Genomic DNA, 24,349 nt, shown 5'->3' on the forward strand with positions numbered 1-24,349 from the left:
GCATGCGATACCTCAGAGTAGTAGTGTATAGGGAGGGCCTTTAGTCACATATGCACGAGCAGGGATATCACCAAGACCTGTACTTTTAGTGTGCCTTAAGGACAAAGGTTGGGAATGCGTGTCCTAGAAGAATGATGGGGTTTATGATGCAATGTACAAATCATCTCTATTGCATAAAAGGCAAAAATACAGTTCCTAGTAAACCGATAGGCTATTGGTCCAGCAAATACACTGACTCCAGTGAATGCATATAGACTATCTCCTGTTGCCTCACATTAAATAAAATGCAGTTTTTGTAATGAGTGCTTCCTGATAACTGCACATTGGTGATGCTCACTCCTGCTTTATCTCCATTCCATGCTAGCCACAGGAATCACCACACAGGGATGTGCCAACTCTTGTAATAACTGCTCTGCAGCTTAGGGCTTTCTATGACAACAATGTTGACATTCAAATGGTTAGGTCCCCACATATTAAAAGGCGCAATCTTTTTTAGAACCACTAGAACAAATTCAGTAAATTCCAGGCTTAGTGCCCGGTATATGGTCGTTTGGTTGAAACATATAAGGTTGACATGGACACTGGGTCGACATGGTTGGAAGGTTGACACAAGCATTAGGTCAACAGTCAAAATGTCAACGTTGGGTTTTCACTATTGAGCTGACATGTGCAGGCAGGCGGAATTTCACGCCCTACTATCCACTAGTGCAGTGATGGCTAACTTTGACACACCAGCTGGTGTTGAATTACACATCCCAGCATGCCCTGCATCAGTCTTAACATGGCCAAATAGTAAAACTGTAGCAGGGCATGCTGGGATGTGTAGTTCAACAACAGCTGGAGTGTCAAGGTTAGCCATCACTGCACTAGGGCGTGGAGGGAGAATAGAATAGTCCTGAAGCATGGCGAGCGGATGTGGTGCACTTTGACAGTGTCAACATTTGGGACAAAAAAAGTGAAAAACCCATGTCGACCCAATGCTTGTATCGGCCTTCCAACCATGTCGACCAAATATTGCTTGACCCAAAGCAGTGGTTTGTTATTTAAAAATCACGAATGGAGGTTCTCCTTAAGCTAAATGATTAAAAATGACAATGACCAGTGCAGTACATGCAGTGTTACTTATTAACACACAAGTAAGCTGACCAATACCAAGGAATCATGTTTGTAGTAACTATTTAGGAGCATGCAGCCTATACAGTCCACACACTACGAACCAGTAGCTAATTCACAGTGATCGGACAGGCTTATATGGTCAGAATATTGCTTCAGACACAAAAATGGCTCCTTCTCAGGTAATTGCTGATAATATTTTGAATAATTTAGCTTGCCTGTGACAATCACTTTTTTACCATCACCAACTAACATGCATGACACAATACTTGGAGATGATTAGGCAAGTCTACAGTATTAACTTCTAATAACTTTGTGATACTATAGTGTTCTGTTCTCTCTGTGAATATGTGACAATACGACTGTAAGTGGATTCTAAAACAGACTATACCTTTAAATATTAGAATGAAATAGATCATAAATTTATCCACAATTGACTGTACCAGTACAGTAAAAAAGGGGGACAGGGTCGAGGGTGAATGAACAAACAAAAATAAGAACTCATTAAATCCATCTATTACGTTGTGAGATGGAGAGAATTAGCCCCTGTCCGTGACCTCATTTTGCCATCTTCCGTTCGGGTCAGCAAGACATAAGGAAAACTTGCTAACATAGGTGATAGGCACTTCTAGGATCTCCAAAAATGCTTTTTACTCCAGTACCATCTCCGGTCTCAATGGCGTTCAGGCTTTTATGGGGAAAGGCTACTGGGAAAAGAGCTTAGAATTAGAAAAGCTTAAAATAGAGCTTTTAAATTGGAAGTCCCGTGTCTCAGTCTCTACTAATAAGTCAGCTTTTAAAATGAAAGTCCATTTTCTGTGCTTTGATTCAACTCTTTCCAGACTAAAGCCTAACTGTTTGCCTCTTCCAGGTTCATGGTTCTAGAGCAAGTCAAAACTTGTACAGATATCTTTGTTTCTGGTCCTCCATTTTCACTAGAATATTCTCTACACTCTCCATCTTGGTAAATGTGATCCAACTCCATATTGCAGTGGTCTTGGATATTCAGTGATCCGGCAACATGATTTAGCTCCAGAGATTAATGCAAGATTTTACCCTCTGTGGTAGTACAGTATAGTACCATCCTATAATCAGTAATATATTACTAATTGTAGAATGGAGTATGTTTCCATCTTTGGTTTTGTACTCGTTGGCCATTTCTAGATTTTCAACTACTCGATCTGACATTATATGGTTACAAAACTTACCCTACACCATGTGACCGATTTTAAGAGGAAAATATCAGATAATGATATTTTAAAAGGCTCTCCTTGCATATAAGGATACTCCCAGTGTCACGTAATGCATTATTCAAACATTATGCACACATAATGGGAGTATTTAATTAAGACAGTTTATTATTTCCTGAAAGGTAGTCAGCTGTTTGCCGACAATGCCTCTGCATGAATATTAATAGTGCAGCTTATAAACAAGTAAAACTACCACTAAAATCTATATCTTATATAGATTTTAAGTGAATGTATATTGATGACCTCATTTTTAAAGACATGAAATTCCTTTAAAAGGAACAATGGAATATTCATAGAACGTTTATATGTTTGTGCCACCAATCTCACGATAACAACACTGGAAACTGCACTAGCCACTGAAAAGATGGGAATGAAGTGATGGGAATACTCACCTTTAGTTGCAGCGCAATGCTTTTACATTTATTTGTTTTATCTACTTAGGTCATTTTACAGTGGCAGTCCAGTAGAACTGCTCCTGGAATCCAGATTTGCCTCTCCTTCAGCCTGTGTATAGCTGGCATTTAATTCCTGATCTGAAGATTGTGTACGCTCTAAAAAAATCTTAAAACACATTTCTTGAAGGGGTTATAAGCTAGAGCCCAGTGCCTTCAGTGCTGTCAGAAACATTTAAAATGACACTTTATCAACTAGATTGTAGTTGGTCAGATTATTCTTGTTGATTTGGTTCATTGGCCTATAGATGTCAGTTTTCAAATTTTCTAAATTAAGTGCTTAAAAGTTGAGCCAAGCCTCCTAGTTACACAAATCTGGTTTTGTTGTTTGGGGGGGTACCAGACTGTTTCCCATAAACTTGATCTGAGGATTTTGTTGAAATAGGTTTCACCAGGAACTACTGCACACTGCTCTGTACCCCAGAGCAATGCCAGATACAGAAAGCTAGAATTCGGTTCAACCTTTGTAGATCTTGCACTTCATAGATTTTTACGGTTTTCTTGGTTTCGCTGTTGGAAGAATTTTTTCCCGAACTCGTAAGAGCTGATCATTATGGCACAGGCCGGAGCAACCTTGATGACACGTGGCATGAAGCCTGCCAAACATAAAAGGGAAGAATACATGTTTTGGTGGTGTATACAAGAGTAGGTGGATTGAAAGAAGGTGGTGAGACATTTTACCTGCAAAAAGGCCACGAGTTCCAGATTCTGCCTGGATGATCCGCATAGCCCCCCATGTTGATGATCTCTGACGTCTTAATGAGCCTGCTCAAGGTGAGGGACACACAGAAAACAAAACTTGTTATATGCAGCATAATGGTGGATCATATCGCGCTCTACCAGGGTGGCGTTCGGGGGTGGGGACTGGGGAGGAAAAATGCTGGACAGGTTGGTGCAGCAGTTCTAGGGTTAGTCCACAACCCTTAAAAGGCTTAATGTCTGGGGGGAATTGCGCACTCTATTTGGGGTCAGGTGGGGTTGGAAGGTGTTAAGGGATGGGGAGGTAATGGATGTGTGAATGGGGTGAAACCCTAATATGTGTAATTATGACACTGTATGCATTGTTGAGGTTAAATAAAAAAATATTAATTGCAAATGATATGGGGTGTCAAATTGGGATAGGGGTATGGATTTCTTGGGCTGGGAATTTTTGTCCCACAGGAGGGCCACCACAGTGTCACTCTTGAGGAACCTAGGAGAGGAGAAAGGGAATCCTTTATCATAGGATCCTCACTTGGATCCTATGTTCCCTCTGGTGATTTGATAGTGGCTTTTTATGGGGAAAATTATCTCTCTCTTTCAAGTTTTAGACCGTTTGATAGAAAAGTCAGAAGAGCTGGAATGTCTGAGGGTGTATATGCACAGTGGCGTCCCGCTTGTATACACTTACCCTCCTTCGTGATGGCACATTGAGGCACCCGGTCCGTTGGTGGAGTAATGGATTGCAGAGTCTGCCCAGTGTGGTAGCTGCCATCCTGTTGGTGGAGTGGCGGCACTGGGAATCTTGCCCTGCTATCACTCATTGGTGGTACAGCGTACTCACGCTGGCACCAGCTGCTTGTTTCGCACGGTGGTACTCCTGGGTTTGCAAGGTCAGGTGTATGCGCTCGCGATAGCTCACTCCCCAGCTCAATGTCCTTATGCAGACCAGTGCTGCAGCTGTGTCCTTTTGTCATGCACAGGACTCTTGGTGTCTTCAGTCTCCAATGCGTTTTTGACTGAAGACACCATCTGCAGAGACCCGTGCATTACAAAAGGAAACAGCTGCAGCACCGGTCCATGTAAGCGAACCCAAAAGTGCTGCCATGTGAAACAAGCAGCCAGAGCCAGCGTGAGTATGGTGTACCAACACACCACCAACAGGACGGCAGCCACCACACTGGGCAGACTCCACAATCCATTACCCCACCAGCGTACCGGTGGGGTAAGTGTATACAAGCGGGACGCCGCTGTGCATATACACCCTCAGACATTCCAGCTCATATAACTAACTTTTCTACCAAACGTTAGACACTTTCTTTTAAAACTTGAAAGAGATTCATCGTATTCTCCATAAAAGGCCACTATCAAATCACATAGGATCCAGGTGAGGATCCTATGAAAAATGGTTCCTTAAAGGATTCCCTTTTCCTCTCCAAGGTCCTCAACAATGCACAGTGTCATAATTACACAGATCAGGATTTCACCCCATTCACGCATCCATTACCTCCCCATCCCTCAACGCCTTCCAACCCCACCTGACTCCAGAAAGAGTGAGCAATTTCCCCCTCCCAGACATATGCAGTATAGGTCTATGTCAGTTTTAAAGCATAAAACCATAATATCATATAGCTTTTCTCACCCATTTCCAAGTCTCCGAGTTCAATCTGTCTATGAGTTTTTACCACATCAAATGGTAGTGTGAGAATGGCAGCTACCTAAAAATAGAGCAACATGACAAGAAAAATACACAATGCATCTTAGACTGGGAGGGAGAGGCTGCACGATAGAACAGCAAAATGATACCTCATGATATATGCACAAGTATTACTATGTTCATAAGAAAATGCAGTGGCTAGTGAGGGAGAATAGAGAGGGCCTCAAATGTATATAAATTGCACAATGAGCAGTCATACATAAAGTCTAACAGCGGAGTGAGAATCAAAACAAATATGGAAAATGTAGACATTACTTAAAATCGTAAGTGAACTGTACTTACAGCTCCAGACACGGCTCCTGAGGTAAAGCTGATCAGAAACTGGGCATCCGAAGTCCCCCAGGACTTAGTAAGCTTCATTTTCACAAGCTCATAATTAAACCAATACAAAGCTAGAGGGACATAAGAAAAAGGAGGCTGTATTAGGGAAAAGGAGTCATTTGGTATAATAGGAATGTATTAGACAAGAAGGGTCAAGTGGACCATTTGGAAGACCTAACAGTTGAGCAAGAAGGTTCATCTGGAGTTGTAGGAAATATGAGAGGGGTTTTGTTGAGCAAAAGGAGGATGTACAGTATTTATGAGAGGTAAAATGGACAAATAGATCTAATTCTAGGGAACAAATACATGAAGTAACAAAGTTATAATATATGGTGTAATATCACACACATTACTGAACATTTAGAGTTATAGAATTAGCTTTTAAACAATTTATAACGTAGGAGCTCACAACCAAAATAAAATCAGGCATGTCAGAAACCCCCTTAAAACAATAACATAATCAGTCAAGGGGATATAGTTTACAAAACAACATGCATTGTGGGTTAGGGTACCTGAAAATGGGACGTCTCTCAGCACAGTAGGTCCCCATCCCTTCCAGAGAGACAACCATCCACCCTGAAAGACAGCTGAACGCAGACAGGCCCCTAATTCCATGTATGAGAGCTGGCGTGACTGCAGTTTAGTACGGATCAACTCCAGAGGACTGATAACGGTTACTGCTCCCACTGACAATGAGAGGAGGAGAGAGAATTTAATAAGGGAAAATTACAAAATGATCATGAAAATACTTGTTTTAAAAATAAAATTTTTAATTATTTATTTTTTTTAAGTAAAAAACTTACATCGTGCAAGTGCTCCTGCAATAAGTGGGATGTGACTGCCACTGTATCCTAGACGGTAACACAGGAAATCCCTCAGCTGATCGTAACATGTGAAATATATAATGGTTGCAGGTACAGCCATCACCCTGTAGTAAGAGGCAGATAGACTATTACCAAGGGATGGAAGGTCTCCAAGATACAGCAAAAATTAAAACAAAAGTAAGTAGACAAACTGCTAAATTATTAGATAAAACAGACACAGGCAGAAAAAAAGTGAACATTGTGTACTCTATTGAACACATTATTATGGAGCTCTCTATTTCCCATGAAACATTAAATCATTCATTTACCAATAATAATTATTTCTGTGTGCATTTGACATTACACTTTACTGTAAAATAAACCAATTATCTATTTTTTAATTGATCACCTATGCGCAGTAGGAGGGGTGTGCAGTGCATAGGAAGAGTAGAAACAATCCAACTGCCAATTGAACTGTAATCTCTGACTAAAGTTCTTGTGAAATGTCAAGGCACAATACCGTATATAAGCAGCAATGCACTCTGAAGTCAGCGTGTCCACTTCCTTCACAAACTCAGTATCATTAACAGAGGCCAATGGTGAGCCATGATCGGCTAAGACTAAAAGAGTGGCCTGCAACAGCAGGAGAGTTTGACTAACTGTCAGTTCCTTTTGAGGAGAAAGCACCACCCTGAACCACTGTGTTTGAGAACAGTAGTAGTGCAGCCGACCTGTGTCCACCGTCACAGAGAACAATGTTGCTGCAGTGCAGGCAAGAGTTGACATCGATTTAAGTATGACCTTGGCCCAATTACAGAAAGTGGAAGGCATAAGGATTTAACCACAAGATACTCCACATAAAGTTTGGCCTAAGCAAGATCAGCTGCTGCTAAACATGTTAGTCTAGGACTGGGGTAGCCAACCCTAGTCCTCGAGAGCTACCAACAGTGAATGTTTTGCAGGTCTCCTCACAGAGGCCCTTATTCTGATCGGTGCGGCCGGATCCGAATATGCGGCCAGCACCGTGCGTCCTAAACCCCGCCTTCCATACGGATCACCAACTCCGTCCGTACGCGGTAAGAAGCTGTCCGAACGGACCGCACGTGTATTTCTCATGAATACACCTCCTCCATCTCAGGGAACCTCCCCCATCATTCGATGGTCGCAGCTCCCGCAACCTCAGACCACACAGGCATTTCTCCGTGCAAAAGCAGGGATCTGGGCGGGCAGCTGACATCCGGCAATGTCATATGTCCGCCCCCTACACGTGCGTCACGGCCGCATTACCATACGTACGCCCAGCGTTTGCATGGGAACGCCCATGAAACGCGGGGTGTAAACATATGGTAATGAGCCCAAACAGCCCTTCACACCCCTCTCCACCCCCTGTTCGTAGTGTTCACATTTCATGCGGAATGTGGCCGTGCGTCCCGCTCGCACATGCGCAGAGACGCCTCTGCACATGCGCAGACACAAAACATCGGCGGCACGAACGCACGCGGATATTACCGCACCAACCAGAATAAGGGCCAGAATCACAAGTGAGCTAATTAGCTCCATCTGTGTATCTTTTAAAATGTGTCAGTGATTAATGAGTGCAGCTGTGCAGCAGCTAGGTTGTCTGGAAAATGTGAACTGTTGGTAGTTCTCGAGGGTTAGGGTTGGCTACCACTGGTCTAGGAGATCATCAGTGGCAATGTGGTGATCAATCCTGGATCTACAGTTTTGTCCCAGAGACCAAACAGTTGGCCCAGGTGCGTTGCCATAGAAGTACTGATGGGAGTGCAGTGTGGCCAAGTACATGATGGCTGTTTTTGCGGCCATATCTGCTCATGTAGCTACCGTACCACTCGTATATAGCAATAAAGGGGGAAAAGAAGTGCTAGTACATTTAATTGCATTGTCTTTACAAATGTAATACTTTTTGTGCATCTAGAAACATTCTATATGCTCATGTCTCCAGATATGGTAAATATAGAAATACTACAGAGGGTATCTACCAAACCAGTTAGCAAGGCACCGGGATGGTTTCAGGTAAAATTATTTTTTATGACATCTAAAATTTGTAGTGACAAAGGACACGGTCATGTAAAATAAATCATTACCTGGCAATAGAGAAAGGGGACAATATATCCCAGCACAAGATGCAGTCAGCATACCGGCTGTCAGGATGGCAGTGTTCACTATACCAGCACCGGCATTCCAACTGTAGTCAATGGAATGCCAACATTCCGAATGGTGGTATGTGGGCCAGGGTACCATGCAGTCAGGGATGGGGTTAGGCCTAGGCACTAGTAGGTGGACATTACATTAGGCTCTTAGAAGGGGAGTTATGGTCACGCTGTAGACCGGTGGCGTGGTTAGTTGTAAGCATTAGCAGTAGGGTTAGGATCAGGGGTGGGGGTTTAGCATACTCATCTGACCCCTATCGGGATGCTGGCATTGGTATTCTGATTGCTGGTCACCCATATGTAGCCCCTCTGTATGGATTATGTTAAGAAGCTGACATTTTTATGTCAATCCTCACCAACTACTTACAGTGTTGGGGGGAGGCCACTCCAAAGTGATGTTAACCCCTCATGCCGTGTGATCTTCACAAAAGCATCCTGCAAAAGGAGCATAAAAAGGAGAAATAGTAATTGCGTAAGGTGTGTATAATAACCCTACGATCCCTTTAAACCAGAACAAATGGACTACACAGGTTCTGTGACGGATTTAATTTCAGCCTACATTTCAGCATATAACCTGTAGAATTCAGGAGTGTACCGGTTTAAAAGGGGTAGTTGGAAAGCCTACATTGAACAACAAAATAAATAAATGTCGTAATTATTGACGCACTCACCAGTGTGCCATGAAGGTGGGTGGGTGAGCGGTACCATGTACTACAAGCAGCAGCATGTTGACACACAAAAAGATGATCCATCAGCCCATTACAGTACAGGAAACAGCGCCCTAGGTAGGTTATAAAATAAAAATAAGTAAGAGCCTGAGGTGGTAAAGAAGAACATACATGAAAGTATCTATAGAGGGGCATAAAGTTGATGGTTAGTACAAATAAATCTGGCACATGAGCAGGAGGCTTCAAGCTATATTAGTGTACAAGAAGGTAAGGCGGGCGCAGTGGTAAGCACACTGTGAGGACAATGATATCAGAGGGAGGGTCTGCAGCCATATTTATAGCAGCCACATGAAACACCAACGACACAAAGGGCAAAAAGAAAATCACAGTATATACCGGAAGTAAAGATTCGGGGATTTAAGGGATAACAATAATTACTCTCACCTTTACTGTGATCGTTTTCCCAATCAAAAAAAATAATATTTCTATGGAAAATATTGTAGTCTATCACCCATACCAAAGTTTAGGCTAAGCTACGTTGTCAGCATAGCTGGCACCGTGATAATACAGGAGGAAGCAGGGTGGTGTGGTTTATACTTACCCTCCTGCGGCCTGGGCACCGCGTCGATCCCCGCTGACTCCCAGGCAGTCGCATTCAGTCCCCCTGCACCAGCACTCGCAGCAGACGCTGTACGTAATTCAGCGTAGTGCCGCATCACATAGTTTCCCTGCTCCCCCAGTGGCAGTACGCTAATTGCGTACAGCGTCCGTGGCGAGTGCCAGAGCATGGGGACTGAATGCGATTGCCGGGGAGTGACCGTGGATAGCGGGGAACTATGCGGTGCCCAAGCCGGAGGAGGGTAAGTATAGACCGGCCATTTTACCCCCACTATCCACGTTGGCGTGGAGTTGATTTTATAAAGTGTGGCGAGTACAGCGAGCCACCAAGCCCGAAGCGTGGCGAGCCCCGCGAGGGGACGCAGATTTATTTATTTTATTTACAGTTTCTTATATAGCGCAGCAGATACCAGTGCGCTTTACAATAGTAAACAGTGATAAAACAAACTGGGTAACAGACAGACTTGGGGGTTAGAGGGCCCTGCTGCAAGCTTACAATCTTATGCAGATACACGTCCGCTCGCCACACTTTATAAAATCAACTCCACGCCAACGTGGATAGTGGGGGTATGACGTGGATAGTGGGGATATTAAGCATTGTGTATTTTTAGGGCTCCAGAGCCACTAAAAGAGTAGTTTATGTAGTCTGCATAGTGCTGTATTGGTATTCTCAATACACCACTACAAAAATTACGTAATGGCACCCTGACAATACACAAGTAACATTTTTAAATACTTGTATTAGAAAATTCAGTTAAAGCAGTTTGCTACACTTCAATCCCAACTGTAAGGGCACGGTGCACAAAACATTAGAACTACTGATACTAACCCAGCAAAATAATGTTAGGGAATTATTTATCATTAACTATAGATAAGCTCATAAATGGCAGTTTAAAATATTTATTTAGTAAGAGGTTAGCATTGTATTAACACCATAGTTGGCTATTATAGGGCATTAAGCTCAGAGGTTTTCGCTGGCTTCTGATACTAACTCAGTCGCAATTCAATGTTCCGACTGTCGTAATTTACCGTTTAGACTGTCGTCATTCAATGTTCCAACTATTGAGTGTTGGAAAGTCCGTGGATCGGTCAAAATTACAGTGGATTGTTGAAAAACGGCGGCAGATTTGACAATCCACCTCCGATTCCGACAAAAAAAGGCTTTAATAAAAGATTAAACTGTCGGAAACAGTACCATTAAATAGGCGAAAGCCAATATTCCCCCTGTGGGAAATATTGGCACATACTGAATACCGGCCAGAATATGTTAATAAAAGAATCTGTACAATGCGGGAAAATCGGGTGCAGCAGATACTTTGGTACTTGTTTCCTAGCACGGCGCCCACGATTTTAATCTTATGCCATCATTTTGATCGCATCGCATGCGACTCGAAGGAATGCGATGCGATCAAAACAATTTTTTTTTTTTTTTTTTTAAACGTTTTTATTGTAAAACATTTCAAAGTAAAACATTTTCTGTACATTGTAATATTTGTTTCGCAGAACAACTCAAAGTATTACAAAATAAAGCATAACAATTATATATAAAAAGGGATCTTGAGTCACAATTATTTTGCTTACTGTAACATGTTACCGGGATTTTCTATCCCTTATTCAAAACTATGCAGGGCATAATATTTTAGATTATCTGGGTCTCTGTATTGACCCCAACTCTTTCAACTGCCGCCCTAAATATACCTTTCCTTTATACAATAGCTATTAGTATTTGAACAAAACAAATGTCTTACCTCTATCCTAACTAACCTTAACCCCATAAGCTCCCAACCTCCCTCCCATTCCCTCCCCCCTCTAGAACTCCGTGCATCTCAGTTATTTGATAATGATCTGAGTAAGTACCAAGATGTGCCCTCAAATATTTTCATGACATGTTTCTGTGTGTCTTCACCCAGTGATCTTATAAATGTTCCCCATTTTGCATAAAATTTCTTAACGCCTTCCTCCACCATCGGCAGTGTAGCTCTCCTATCAAAATATAGCAATTGTGTTAGTGCTACTTTCACATCCTGCAAAAATGGAGGAGATGGGCTAGTCCAGCTGCGCAGGATTACTTTCTTCGCAACTGTCACAATTATGGTCAAGAGAGGGAACAGTTCGGTTTTTCGGCCAGGTATACTCCAGTTGGAGAAGTTCGCGCAGAGCATTGCCAAAGGGTCTTTTGTAAGTTTTATTCCACATGTAGTATTAATATACATCATTACTTTGTCCCAAAATTTCCTAATTTTTCCGCAATCCCACATATGATGGAAGAATGTAGCATTAGAGCCCTTGCATTTAAGACACAGTCCTAGTTCCCCAGGTATAAAGTATTTTCTCTGGGTTTGTGAGATGTACGCTCTGTGCAAAGTTTTTATGTGAACTTCCTGCAGCATAGTGGAATGTAAAACTTTAAGTGTTTTCCCCATATGTTCATAGAGTGTTTCACTTGAAGTAACCCCTGGAATGTCTGTCCGCCACTTTGGCACCATGGCGGTCCAAACCTTTTCAGGTGAAGTCGGCAGTATTTCCCCATATATATATATTTTATCCTATAAGGACCCGTGGAGCTCAAAGCAAACACTTGTTGGATCACATCTGGAGTACCAGCCTCCAGCATAGGACCCTTTTTAGATTGAATAAAGTGCCTGACCTGTAGAAACATGAAGAAATCTCTGTTGGGCAGTGAATATTTAGTTGCTATGTCTTGAAATGATAGGAGCTTTCCTCCAGGGTCGAATACGTCCTTGACCGCCAGTATCCCTTGCTTTTTCCATCTATCATATCCTAATTCTGACATTCCTGGAGTAAATCCTGGGTTTCCCCATAATGTATCATATTTTGTATTCTGGTGGCTGCGGCCCAATTTTTTGTTAATGAATAGCCATGCAGAATATGTGTCTTTAAACAATATATTTGCTAATATTTGCTGTGGAATTTTAGTTCTAGGGACATGAAGCAGGCCTGCTAGTGAGTATGGTGAGACTATGTCTCCCTCTAGTGCCCTGTGTGTGTATGCATCAGACCCCTGAAGCCAATCTAATATATACCTCATGTGGACTGCTTGGCTGAAGGCCAGAACATTTGGTATTCCTAACCCCCCATCAGCTTTTTTAAGATATGTTTTATGTCTGGAGATACGTGGTTTTTTCCCCTGCCACAAGAAGGAGAAAAATATTTTATTGATTTTCTGTATATCAGTTCTGGATAACCTAATTGGCAGCATCTGAATGCTATATGAGAGCTTTGGGAATGCAATGACCTGTATGACTACCGCCCTTCCCAGCATTGATATCGGTAAGGATTTCCAAATCCCCAGCATTCTCTCCAACTCTCCAATAATAGGTGAATAATTTAGTTTGTATAAATCACCAATATTGCTTGGGACATTTATGCCTAAATATTTAATGGCTTTGGAATTCAACTTGAAGGGGGCTATGACATGTCTCGGTATTTCTGCTACCTGAGGTCCTGATACCTGCAATATTTCCGATTTATGATAGTTTATCTTATAACCCGCAAAAGATCCAAATCCATTAATACATGTCTTAATGGCCGGTAGGAATTCCGATAACTGGGATACGAATAGCAGCATATCATCTGCGAAGAGACTGACTTTTAATTCTGTGTTTCCTACCGTGATCCCCCTGAAACCCTGATTTGCCCTAAGTGCCACTGCAAGTGGTTCCAGAGCCATTGCGAATAGAAGTGGGGACAGCGGGCACCCCTGCCTCGTCCCCTTTTGAATAAGGAAAGGGAGCGAGATATATCCATTACATGCAACCTGTGTGTAGGGTGAGGTGTATAGGGAATTTATCAGTTGAATAAAGGTCTGAGGGAATCCAAATCTAGCCAACGTTTCGTACAGATGGTCCCAGGTGACCAGATCAAATGCCTTTTCGGCGTCCATAGATATTATGACCCGATCACCCGAGCCCCCCTCTTCCCTTAGCCTCTGGACCACCGACAGTAACTTGCGTACATTTACCACCGAATGGCGACCATGTATAAACCCGGTCTGATCCTCAGAAATAACTGTAGGCAAAATGTATTTAATCCTTTCAGAAATAATTTTGGTTAACAACTTATAGTCAGTGTTTAATAACGAGATGGGCCTATAAGACCCCGGTTCCTCTAGGTCCCTTCCCGGCTTCGGGAGCACCTTAATTACTGCCGAGTTGAAATACAGCGGTAGTTGCTGTCCCGTAAGTATGGCATTAAAGACTGCTGTCAGATTTTCACTTATCCTAGGTTTTAGAATCTTATAAAATTCCCCTGAATAACCATCTGGCCCAGGGGCTTTGAGGGGTTTTAATTTGGTTATTGCCTGTGTCACTTCTTCTACTGTTATGGGGGCCATGATTCGTTCCGCCGCAGCTGTAGAAATCTGTGGCATGGAAACCGAGTTCCAAAATTTATTTTTTTCCTCCTGATTTAATTCTCCCTGGGAGTAAAGTTTAGAGTAGAATCCCCTCAATACTTCAAGTATATCCGGCCCTTTGTGTACCCTATTACCCCCTGATGTATGTAGGGTTTTAATGTGTGCGGATGTTCTTGTGCCTCTTATTAAATTGGACAGCAAACGTCCATTTTTGTTGCCGTGCCGGTAGAATTGAAAATTAGTATTATCTATACTTGACAGAGTTTGGGATTCCAGCAACGCATCGAACTGAGTTTTTGCCTGCATATATTCATTTTTGTGTGTCATGGTAGGGGATGCACTATAATTAGCATAAGCAGATGTCAATAGCTCTTGAGCCCTAAACAAATCCACCGTCCTGTCCTTGCGATATTTATTTTTGTATGAAATGATTTCTCCTCTGAGAACTGCCTTTGCCGCTTGCCATTTCAATAGTGGATCTGTATTGTGCTCCCCATTATTATGTTGGTACTCCATCCACTTGGCCTCCAGGGCATCCCTGAACGGTTTTGACGATGCTAAGTACGAGGGGAACCGCCATTGGCGGTGTTTCCCGACGTCCAGCCCCGTTTCTAGCAGTATCCATATCATGGAATGGTCCGACAAAACTATCGGTTCCATTCCAGCTTCTAGGAGACGCCCGCAGAGGCCAGTAGACACAAGCATGTAGTCAATTCGTGACAGTGATCCATGAGCTGCGGAAACACAAGAGTATTCTCTATCAGTTGGATGTAGTAGTCTCCAGCTATCTACTACCTGTAGTTGTGATGAAATATCCCCAATGCCTAATGCTGGATTAGTGGGTTTTCGTTTGGGTTTAGAGGATTTATCTATTGATGGTCTGGCTACTATATTAAAATCCCCCCCTAGAATTAATCGTGAATCTGCATACGGGTATAATTTTGTCAATAAAGTAGTAAAAAATTTTTTTGAGTAAGCATTAGGTGCATATATATTACATATTACATACTTTTCCCCCTGAATTGTCATTTCTGCAAGAATATAGCGCCCCTCCGGGTCTAAAATAGTTTTGGTAACCTCCGCCCCCAATGCCCTCCTCGACAATATCGCCACCCCCCTTGCCTTTGAATTAAAGGAAGCATAAGCTTCCACCTTGAATCCCATTGCTCCCAGTTTTTCATGCTCACTATCAGTGAGATGTGTTTCCTGTAGCAGGACGATGTCTGCTTTTTGCTTTTTAAGATATAACAGTAGCTTCTTCCTCTTTATCGGGGAGTTGATCCCTCCCACATTCCAAGAACACAATTTCACATTAGACATCATATCTTACTGTAAGAATATTCCCTACTAAAAATGCACTCGGCCCTGAGTCCCACCCCCCCATCCCCCCCCTGAACAAACCACAGAAAAACACACCCGCAACTTTCCCATCCCTCCACCCCCCACCCCCATGACCCCAAAAACTTTCCCCTGCGAATAAAATCGCTCTCATGCTGTGCAATTTAACTTTCACACCTCTAGCAGTGAGGGGTGAGCCTAAACATTTTGGCTCCTCCCTCCCCAACATCCTTCTAACGGCTATTGCCTTACCTCCGTCTATCGCTACGCACCCGGATTGACCAGATCTAACCAATCTCCCCGGTTACGTAGTCGGGTCGGCACCCCTAATATTGATACAGAATTTATAACATGTAATTCACGTTCCCCTTAGTATCCCATGTAAACCATACATAAATCACACTTATTAGCTTTTACATCTTAAGGTACTTAAGTGCATATAAAGGCCTCAAGCTATGAAGGTTCTATTAGGATTAACAACGTGTAAATTACTAATAAATATCAACCCCCAAAGCCTTGTGGCTGATACATTAGCCAGCTGTTCCACTTATATTTCTTACGGCTGAGCAGATTCTGCATTCTCCATCCGGAGATATGCCCTGGCATCTGCTGCTGTAGAAACATCCTTGAAAGAGTCCCCTTCAAACACCCTAAGACGGGCGGGATATAACAGGGCAAACTTCTTTTTATCTGCAATGAGCTTTGAACAAATGCTGGTAAATTCTTTCCGCGCCCTGGTCACTTCCGCCGAATAGTCTTGAAATAAATGCAGCTTGTGACCTTCCCACTGCAATGATTTTAGCTTTCGCGAGGCTGTCCATAAAGTTTCCTTGTGTAAATAATTAAGGCATTTAAATATTATGACTCTTGGTCTCACGTTTACTCCCTCCTTTTCTGGCCCTAGCCTATGGGCTCTTTCTATCACCATATCCGTGCAGTCCTGTTCTACTCCCAGCAGGGATGGCAGGGTGTTGCGAACAAAATGATGCAGTGCTGGGCCTCTGACCGTCTCTGGGAGTCCCACTAATCTGAGGTTCGATCTCCTTGATCTATTTTCAAGGTCATCGACCTTATTGGTTAAAGCATATACAGATTTTTGCAGTTCAGCATTGTGGGTTTTCAACTCTTGTACATCATGAAATGTTGCCCCAATCTGCACCTCATTCTGTGATACTCTCTGTGTAAGCTGTGACATGTGTCCTTTCAGGTCAGCAAAGCTTAAATTAAATGCCTCTACTTGCTCCTTAAACATAGGTGCTATCGTTGCTTTGATAGCCTTCATCATCCCCTTATATTCCCCAGCATCTGTGTCTTCCTCTTCCCCACTGCCTGTGTCCTGCACTAGGCATTCAGGGATGCTTTGGTAGTCAGTGATAGGGGAGTGTGGGGTGCCTGGTACCTGTTTCTGCTGTGGCTGGTACTGAAATTGTTGTAACTGCACAGGTGCCCGCTTCCCTTCTGCTAGGGCTTCATTATTCTTGTGCTGCTGCTGGGCTGCCTGTCCCTGCTCTGTCTGTTTCTCCGCCGGAATTTTATCAGCCAGGGAGGAAGGTGCGGCCGCCATTTTGGAAGCCTGCGTCTGCGGCTTTGCTGAGGTGCGGCGGGTCTGTCGTTTAGGCATGGGAGGTAAAGACCCCTCCATGCACTTCACGCTGTCTTCCGGTGAACGTTGCCGCTAGTATGAGCTGTTGGGGACCGCGATCCAGCGAGTTAGGGGTGCCGCCCTCCTCGCCGTCCACGGAGCTCTCCCCTCACGCGGCCGTCCTGCCTGAAGCCGGAAGCGGAAGTCCAAAACAATTTTTTAATAGTACAGGCACCCTGATCAGTGATTACGATGTTAAATCCACCCCAATTGTTAACGCCACCCCACTATGAACGCCAACCCGAAGCGTGGTGAGCGCAGCGAGCCCGCAAGGGGCGGCGGTACGCGTCCTTCGACCTTTTCATACCCCCACTATCCACGTTGGTGTGGAGTTGATTTTATATAGTGTGGCGAGCACAGCAAAACAAAGAGCCCGAAGCGTGGCGAGCCCCGCGAGGGGACGCAAATTACTTCACATGTATTCCACGTCCGCTCGCCACGCTTCGGGCTCGGTGGCTCGCCACACTATATAAATCAACTCCACACCGACGTGAATAGTGGGGGTATGAAAAGGTCGAAGGACGCGTACCGCCGCCCCTCGCGGGCTCGCTGCCCTCCCCTCGCTGCGGGTTGGCATTGATAGTGGGGATGACGTTAACAATGGGGGTGCATTTAACATAGTAATCACCCATCAGGGTGCCTGTACAATTAAAAATCACATCGCATGCCATTGTAATGGCATGCGATGCGACGCAATATTAAAATTGTACAGTGCGGCTCTTAGGACCCGAAAATCGGGTCCCATCGCATAACTTAATTAGTGGTATGCGATGGCATACAATGGGCGCCGTGCTAGGAAACAAGTACCGATACTTTTTGTACTGTGCAATGCGATGCCCATGGGAGCGTGCATCGGATCGTACGGTGCTATCGCACCGTATATGGGGGCTTCAGATGTAGGCTCAATACACCTCCTTGACTGCATTTGAATGGCAGCTGGAAAACTTGACACATTTAGCATACAAGGCGCAAGTTTTCAGTACTCACATTTGGGGTGGCGTAAAGGGGGTGCCCAGGGAAGAGACTTTACAGACATTACTGCAACACAAAAGGGATAAAAATAGGGAATCAGAACGCAAGTGTTTATGAATGTATATGATTTGTATCCTTTAAGTACAAATACATATAAGTGCAACAAACAAACAAGCAGTATTGGTGATCGTGATCTTATTATTGACCAAATAGTATACATAAAGTATATGTGGAAACCTTAAGTTATCAGTAGTCAATGCATGGTAGTTAGGAAATGAAAGTTAATTAGTCATAATGTGGGTAGGTGGCAGCAAGCAGAACATTACCTAGGTGGATTAGTTGTAATGTGGGTAGGTAGGTGGCAGCAAGCAGAACATTACCTAGGTGGATTAGTCGTAATGTGGGTAGGTAGGTGGCAGCAAGCAGAACACTACCTAGGTGGATTAGTGGTAATGTGGGTAGTTAGGTGGCAGCAAGCTGAACATTACCTAGGTGGATTAGTCATAATGTGGGTAGGTAGGTGGCAGCAAGCAGAACATTACCTAGGTGGATCAGTCATAGGGGTGTATTCTATGCGACCGTCGCTGTTTAACCCCCGTGCCGGCCGCTCACCGTATTCAACGTTCTGGAGGAATCCTCACTGTCAGAGGATGGTGAGGATGTCCCCAAACAGCTAGGTTCACAGCTAATGCAGGGAGTACGCTGCATTTAGCTGCGAGTCTCGCTGTTTTAGTGGCCACATACGCCGTTTCTCCCTTGCTTCAAAAACGGAGTGAGGTGGAAACGGAGTATGCAGGGGAGTCAGTTGCATAATGACCCTGCGAGCTGTGACAGCGAGCAGGCAGCATTGAATACAGCCAATGTGGGTAGGTGTCAACAAGCAAAACATTACCTTTGGAGAATGGTTTCTTCTGGGACTGCAGCCTGATTTTCACAACATCAAGAGGGGTCACTGCAGGATGGAAGAGAATATCAGTAATAGGCAACTACAAGTATGGTCAGCAAAGTAATGGAGTAAAAAATTCTAATGGCCTATTATCACCCGTATATTAACTGCTCTATATGTAGAAATGCATTTATTAAGTAGTAGTGATATATCAGCATACACTAATAATTTGAAAGATGCAACAAAATAATCATATGTAGAACACATACATGTAACTGCTGGTCAATAACACTATAATATTTGCACCTTAACATAAATCAGTCATGTGTCCCCAAAACAGAAAATTAAGTATGAATACAGCTCCCAAAATTAATAGAGACGCTGCATCAACTTGGTTGCACTTCCATCGTAGCCAATATTTGGATGACATTGAGACCATATAAACATCTCTTCTCTTTCAATGCTCTTATCCAGGTGTGACCAGGTGGTTAGCAACAACACGTGCACGCAGGGGTGGGGGGTTCCGAGTATCTAGAAACCCCACCTGCCACGGGATGCAGAGGCGCAGATTACCGGTTTTATTTTATGTTTAAGCCTCAGTCTGTCTTTCTGGCTCTCGGTAGCTGAGCTGTCTAAGATAGGCAGCCGCTGTACTGTCTGACAGCAGTGGGATCTAACTGCAGAGGCAACTCCTTCCAGGCTGTGATACTCTGGGCCTTATTCTAGTTCACTCTTTTTGACAAAATCCTTCTTAGATGGACAAAACCATGTGCACTGCAGGGGGCAGCTGTAAAATGTGCAGAAAGATTAGATTTGGGTTATTTTATTTCTGTGCAGGGTAAGTACTGGCTGCTTTATTTTTACACTGCAATATAGATCTCACTTTGAAGTAAAACCCCACCCAAATCTAATTCTCTCTGCACAAGTTACATCTGCCCCACCTGCAGTGCACATGGTTTTGTCCATCTAAGAAGGATTTTGTCAGAAAGAGTGAACTAGAATAAGGCCCTCTGTGTGACGTGGGAAAGAGCTGCCCGGGGTAGCGGGGACTGTTCTCTGTAGCTGGGCAAGTGAGTGTGTTTGAGGTGTGACGGTGCATATAATATGTTTTTGTATGTATGCTACGTGTGTTAATATATGTGTGAATGTATGCTGTGTGTACATGATGAGTGCTTGTATGCTATGCTGTGTGTATGCATGTATGCCACACACACGTATGGTATGTTGTGTATGTGTGTATGTATGTATGTATGTATGTATGTATGTATGTATGTGTGTGGGGGTACCTATGATGTTTTTGTAAGTATGCGGTGTGTATGTACAGTATACATGCAAAAGTGTGTATTGTGTGTATATACATACATACATACATATACACACACACAGACACATATATACATACATGTATGTGTATATATGTGTACATGTATGCCGCTTTCACATATCAAATCTGTGCTGGACCCTGGGATCAGAGCATTCACATTAAACCCAAGTCACCCATTAAACAGGGGGCGACCCGGGTTTAACCCTTATAACCAGGGTCGAATTGCTGGGTTGCTGGACCCAGGTTATAAGGTTTGGTGCTTTCATACAGCCCCTAAACCCGGGTCTCTACGTCAGCAACCTGGCATTAGCCGGGGTCCAAGGAGCAGTGTGAAAGGGGTCTTACGCAAACCTTCTCAGGAAAATCCTGCGTTTGCCCCTGAGCAAGGAGCCTATTAGACATAGGGGGTGAAATGTAATAGGATGAGAGATTCAGAAAGTGAGAGATTTGGTAAGAAATCTCCAGTTTTTTTAAAGCGGCAATCATTTACACTGCAAAACCAGTTTGATTTTGCAGTGTAAATGACTGCCGCTTTAAAAAAACTGGAGATTTCTTACCAAATCTCTCACTTTCTGAATCTCTAATCCTATTACATTTCACCCAGGATCTGTAACTAGAGCATGTGCTGCTGTGTAATAATGCAGATGACTGGTCCAAATGTTATGTCAGGTATACGTGCGGAAGCAATAACCAAATCTAGAGTGATACAGACAATAGAAACAACCACCTTTTCTATCAGCTACTTATTCTGTTGCTTCATCGCTGTATGTAATGATGCACACACATTGAGATGGGTGCCACAGTATGTGCGATATGGGCTATACAATTCGGACTGTACACTGGGTGTGATCTTAACTACACCTGATTTTTGACTACACTACAATAGTCAATTACAAAGTACATGCAATCTAGTTAAAAAATACCTGCCTGCGCATAAACATCCATTTGCAGCTTAACTGCGGGGGCAAAATCATTTCATCATTGATTTCGCCAGTGCTCACAGATCTTATTCAGTCTCTGCTGGCCTTAGATCTGCAGACCCCTGTACGAGAAGAGGGCGAGTAGCTGACATCCGCTGCCTGCCCCACTGGCGAATTTCCATGGGAATACCCAGCATTTTCATGGGAATGCACATGAAACGCTGCACGTTTCCATGGGCACGACCGCAGCCCCACACCCCCCCCCATGCCCGCTCGCACAAAGAGGCTGCACATGCGCAGAAATGCTTATGCGCAGTCTCTAAGAATCAATTAGAACAACCTCCCATGTGTGGGCACCTTCTGGCCCCAAAGCTAGGGCAGATTTTTCTTTTTTTAATGTGCAGACTTATGGTGTACCAATCACCCTGAGATTCTGCCTATATAGTCAGCATCGCTATCGAACGCAGATCGTAAGGGTTTTAACCTTTGCGATCCCAATGCGCGCTCCCGTATCGCACGGCACAAAGTCTTGACTGCCTTGACTATATAGTGCAGATCTGCACTATATAGTCAAAATTGTATGCCAGCGCATGCTGCCGTGCCATGCGATCTGATCGCATCGGGGATCGTATCGCACGGCACATCTCACCGTGTGTACACACCAATACTGTAACAAAGAAAACAGTTAAAAACGAAAAAAAAAAAAAAAAAGCGAAGAACAGCAAGTATATGCAAGACCTTTAAACATAGTATATCATTTGGTTTGCAACATGCACACAAAACAATAATTTACAAAGATACATTAAATTACTTTACTAGTACAGAAGTTGAAAAAGAAAGCAATATGCATTAATAAAGGATTTTTTTTTTTTTTTTACAGCCTTTGTATAACTCTTGTTTTCTTTTATTATATATAGAAGAATTGGATTGACTCAATGTCCTTTATTGAAAGTATTAAATATAGAATTTTGGATATATTTGTACATCAAAAGCAGGCTCAATGGTTACTGTACACTAATGTGGTAAAATGTTAACTGCGTCTTTTGCTATTTGGTTATCTGTAGATGATTAAGAACTAGCACCTCCAACTGGGCCGAACCTATAGTGCAGGCACAGTAGCATGCCTATATTGCAGGATTACCAGCAATTCCCCTTTATCTACCTACCAACCCAACCTTTCCCCATGTAACTACTACATTGCATACCAAATAGCGAGGTGAGAAGTGCTCCGGTTCCTGAGGCCAGAATTTGTTGCAATGGAGTGATCCCACACAGTGGGGTGCTGGCTTCCTCCAATGCCATCCCTGCCATGAGTTAAAGGAGGGGGTGGATCTGAAAGGTGGCAAGAATAAACATAGATATAAAAGTAGAAAATTAAATGGGGGAGAGAAGGGAGAGCGAGAAAAAGCAACATAAAGAACACATTACACACTTCAATTCTACCGACCGCACACTCAGCACATCTCGGTTATCTTTCCCCACCCTGCAGCAGGCGTGACCACCATTACCGCACACTGATAACAAGGTAATCTATACCATGCAAAGACAGAAGAACATAATGACTGGGTCTTACCTGGTGTCTGATGGGAGGCTCACAGTCTCCCCCTTCTGGATGATAGATAACAATAACCATCATCCCAAGAGTGACTGTGAGGTAGAGAGAAGTGGTTATGCAAGTTGATAATTATTATATAAGCATCAGTGTACACATTACATAAATACACGCATGCGCAGGCATGTTGCCATCAAATTGTTCAAAACACTGTATTTAAAATGTGTATGCTAATTACAGACATATTTACAAATGTAGACTTCAATTCATATAGTTTGGAAGGTCATGGACTAAATGCAGGCCTAGCCAACATGTGGCTCTCCAGCTGTTGTGAAACAGCAAGTCCCCAGCAGGCTTTAACAGCTGATTGATGGAAGGGTATGCTGGGACTTGTAGTGTCACAACAGCTGGAGAGCCACAGGTTTGCCAGGCTTGGGAAAGCCAGGCCACAATTAAAAAGGAATGTACATACATTATAAACAGTAACTACCAATGTACTAGTGACAGAGAGATTGTCAGTAATACAAGTATTTTCCCACCGGTGGATTTCAGCACTAAGGAACTTTTCTGTTATTAAAACAGCCAATGGTCATACATTATGCAGAAAGTTATAAACAGAACAAGAATGGTACATTGCAGATACAGAAAACAATGCAACATACAGGATGTTATAGAGACACGTGCTGATGCTACAGAACAAAACCCCGGATATACAGTATACTGTACATAATATCTTCATGTACAGTATACTGCTAGGGGGAGAACCTGTCATATGCTAACACACCATCTGCATGTGTCACACATTTAAAGTACAGCTGAATGCACACACTCCCCACAGCCATGTGTGCGGCACATACATGATGATGTAACAAATACACACAGACTCAGAGACATATAGCATTAATCAATTATGCACCACCAAAGCCGCACTACACGCAAACCAGACCATGCCATGCACCACACTGCACCCAGGGTGCTGACATGGGAGGAAACAGACACACACACTGCTCCAGGTATCTGCATGATGCTAATATGCACATAGGGGGAGAAACAAGGCATTCACACAGGATTGATTATACATTACCCAGACACCACGTACACCATATATACTCAAACGGGTCACCTGCTCTCCCTTCCCCACTGGGGCCCTGGGACCCAGTATTTCAGGGGCCACATCCCGCCGCACTGCCGACAGCTCCTTGCCGGGCTAAACCGGTCTACAGCGACGATCACAACAACATGTCAATCATGGACAGGGCCCGCCCACTAGGAGGAGCACCACGCTTCAGTACCAGCATGCACCGGGGCAGCTGGCAGCAGCAGCATCTGGCTGAGCACAAGTTGATCTTTCACCTAGTTTTTCAGCGTTGTTTCATAATTTGTGCTTGTAATGAGCGTTTACGCTTCGTAACGAGGCTATTGAGATGCAAAAATAATTCTATATTACGATAAAATTCAATGTAACTCAGACAATTGCCTATTTACCAGTCTGTAACTTAAAAATTCTGGCTGTTAGGCTGGTTTCACA

The 24,349-nt window shown here is 43.5% G+C and overlaps 1 protein-coding gene across 3 annotated transcripts; it reads right to left on the reverse strand.

Annotated features, from left to right (window-relative positions):
• Positions 1-1,519: 1,519 nt before the first annotated feature.
• On the reverse strand, positions 1,520-24,097 carry SLC25A39 (solute carrier family 25 member 39). Of its 3 annotated transcripts, none has more exons than XM_083147419.1 (13): positions 23,945-24,097; positions 22,843-22,916; positions 22,475-22,601; positions 19,032-19,091; positions 18,155-18,205; positions 9,198-9,307; positions 8,894-8,961; positions 6,356-6,480; positions 6,065-6,238; positions 5,514-5,623; positions 5,157-5,232; positions 3,497-3,580; positions 1,520-3,411 (listed from the first exon to the last, which is right to left on the reverse strand). In XM_083147419.1, exons 3-13 carry the CDS (start codon positions 22,578-22,580, stop codon positions 3,296-3,298), a joined length of 1,080 nt encoding a protein of 359 aa, XP_083003545.1. In that variant the 5' UTR covers positions 22,581-22,601; positions 22,843-22,916; positions 23,945-24,097; the 3' UTR covers positions 1,520-3,295. The 3 variants fall into 3 exon arrangements, with proteins under 3 accessions (XP_083003545.1, XP_083003546.1, XP_083003548.1); XM_083147420.1 differs by having other exon boundaries at positions 23,921-24,066; XM_083147422.1 differs by lacking the exon at positions 18,155-18,205.
• Between the last annotated feature and the right edge of the window lie 252 nt (positions 24,098-24,349).

Source organism: Crinia signifera, chromosome 6 (assembly GCF_055691185.1).
Source record: "Crinia signifera chromosome 6, ASM5569118v1, whole genome shotgun sequence".
In the NCBI taxonomy this organism is placed as follows: domain Eukaryota; kingdom Metazoa; phylum Chordata; class Amphibia; order Anura; family Myobatrachidae; genus Crinia; species Crinia signifera.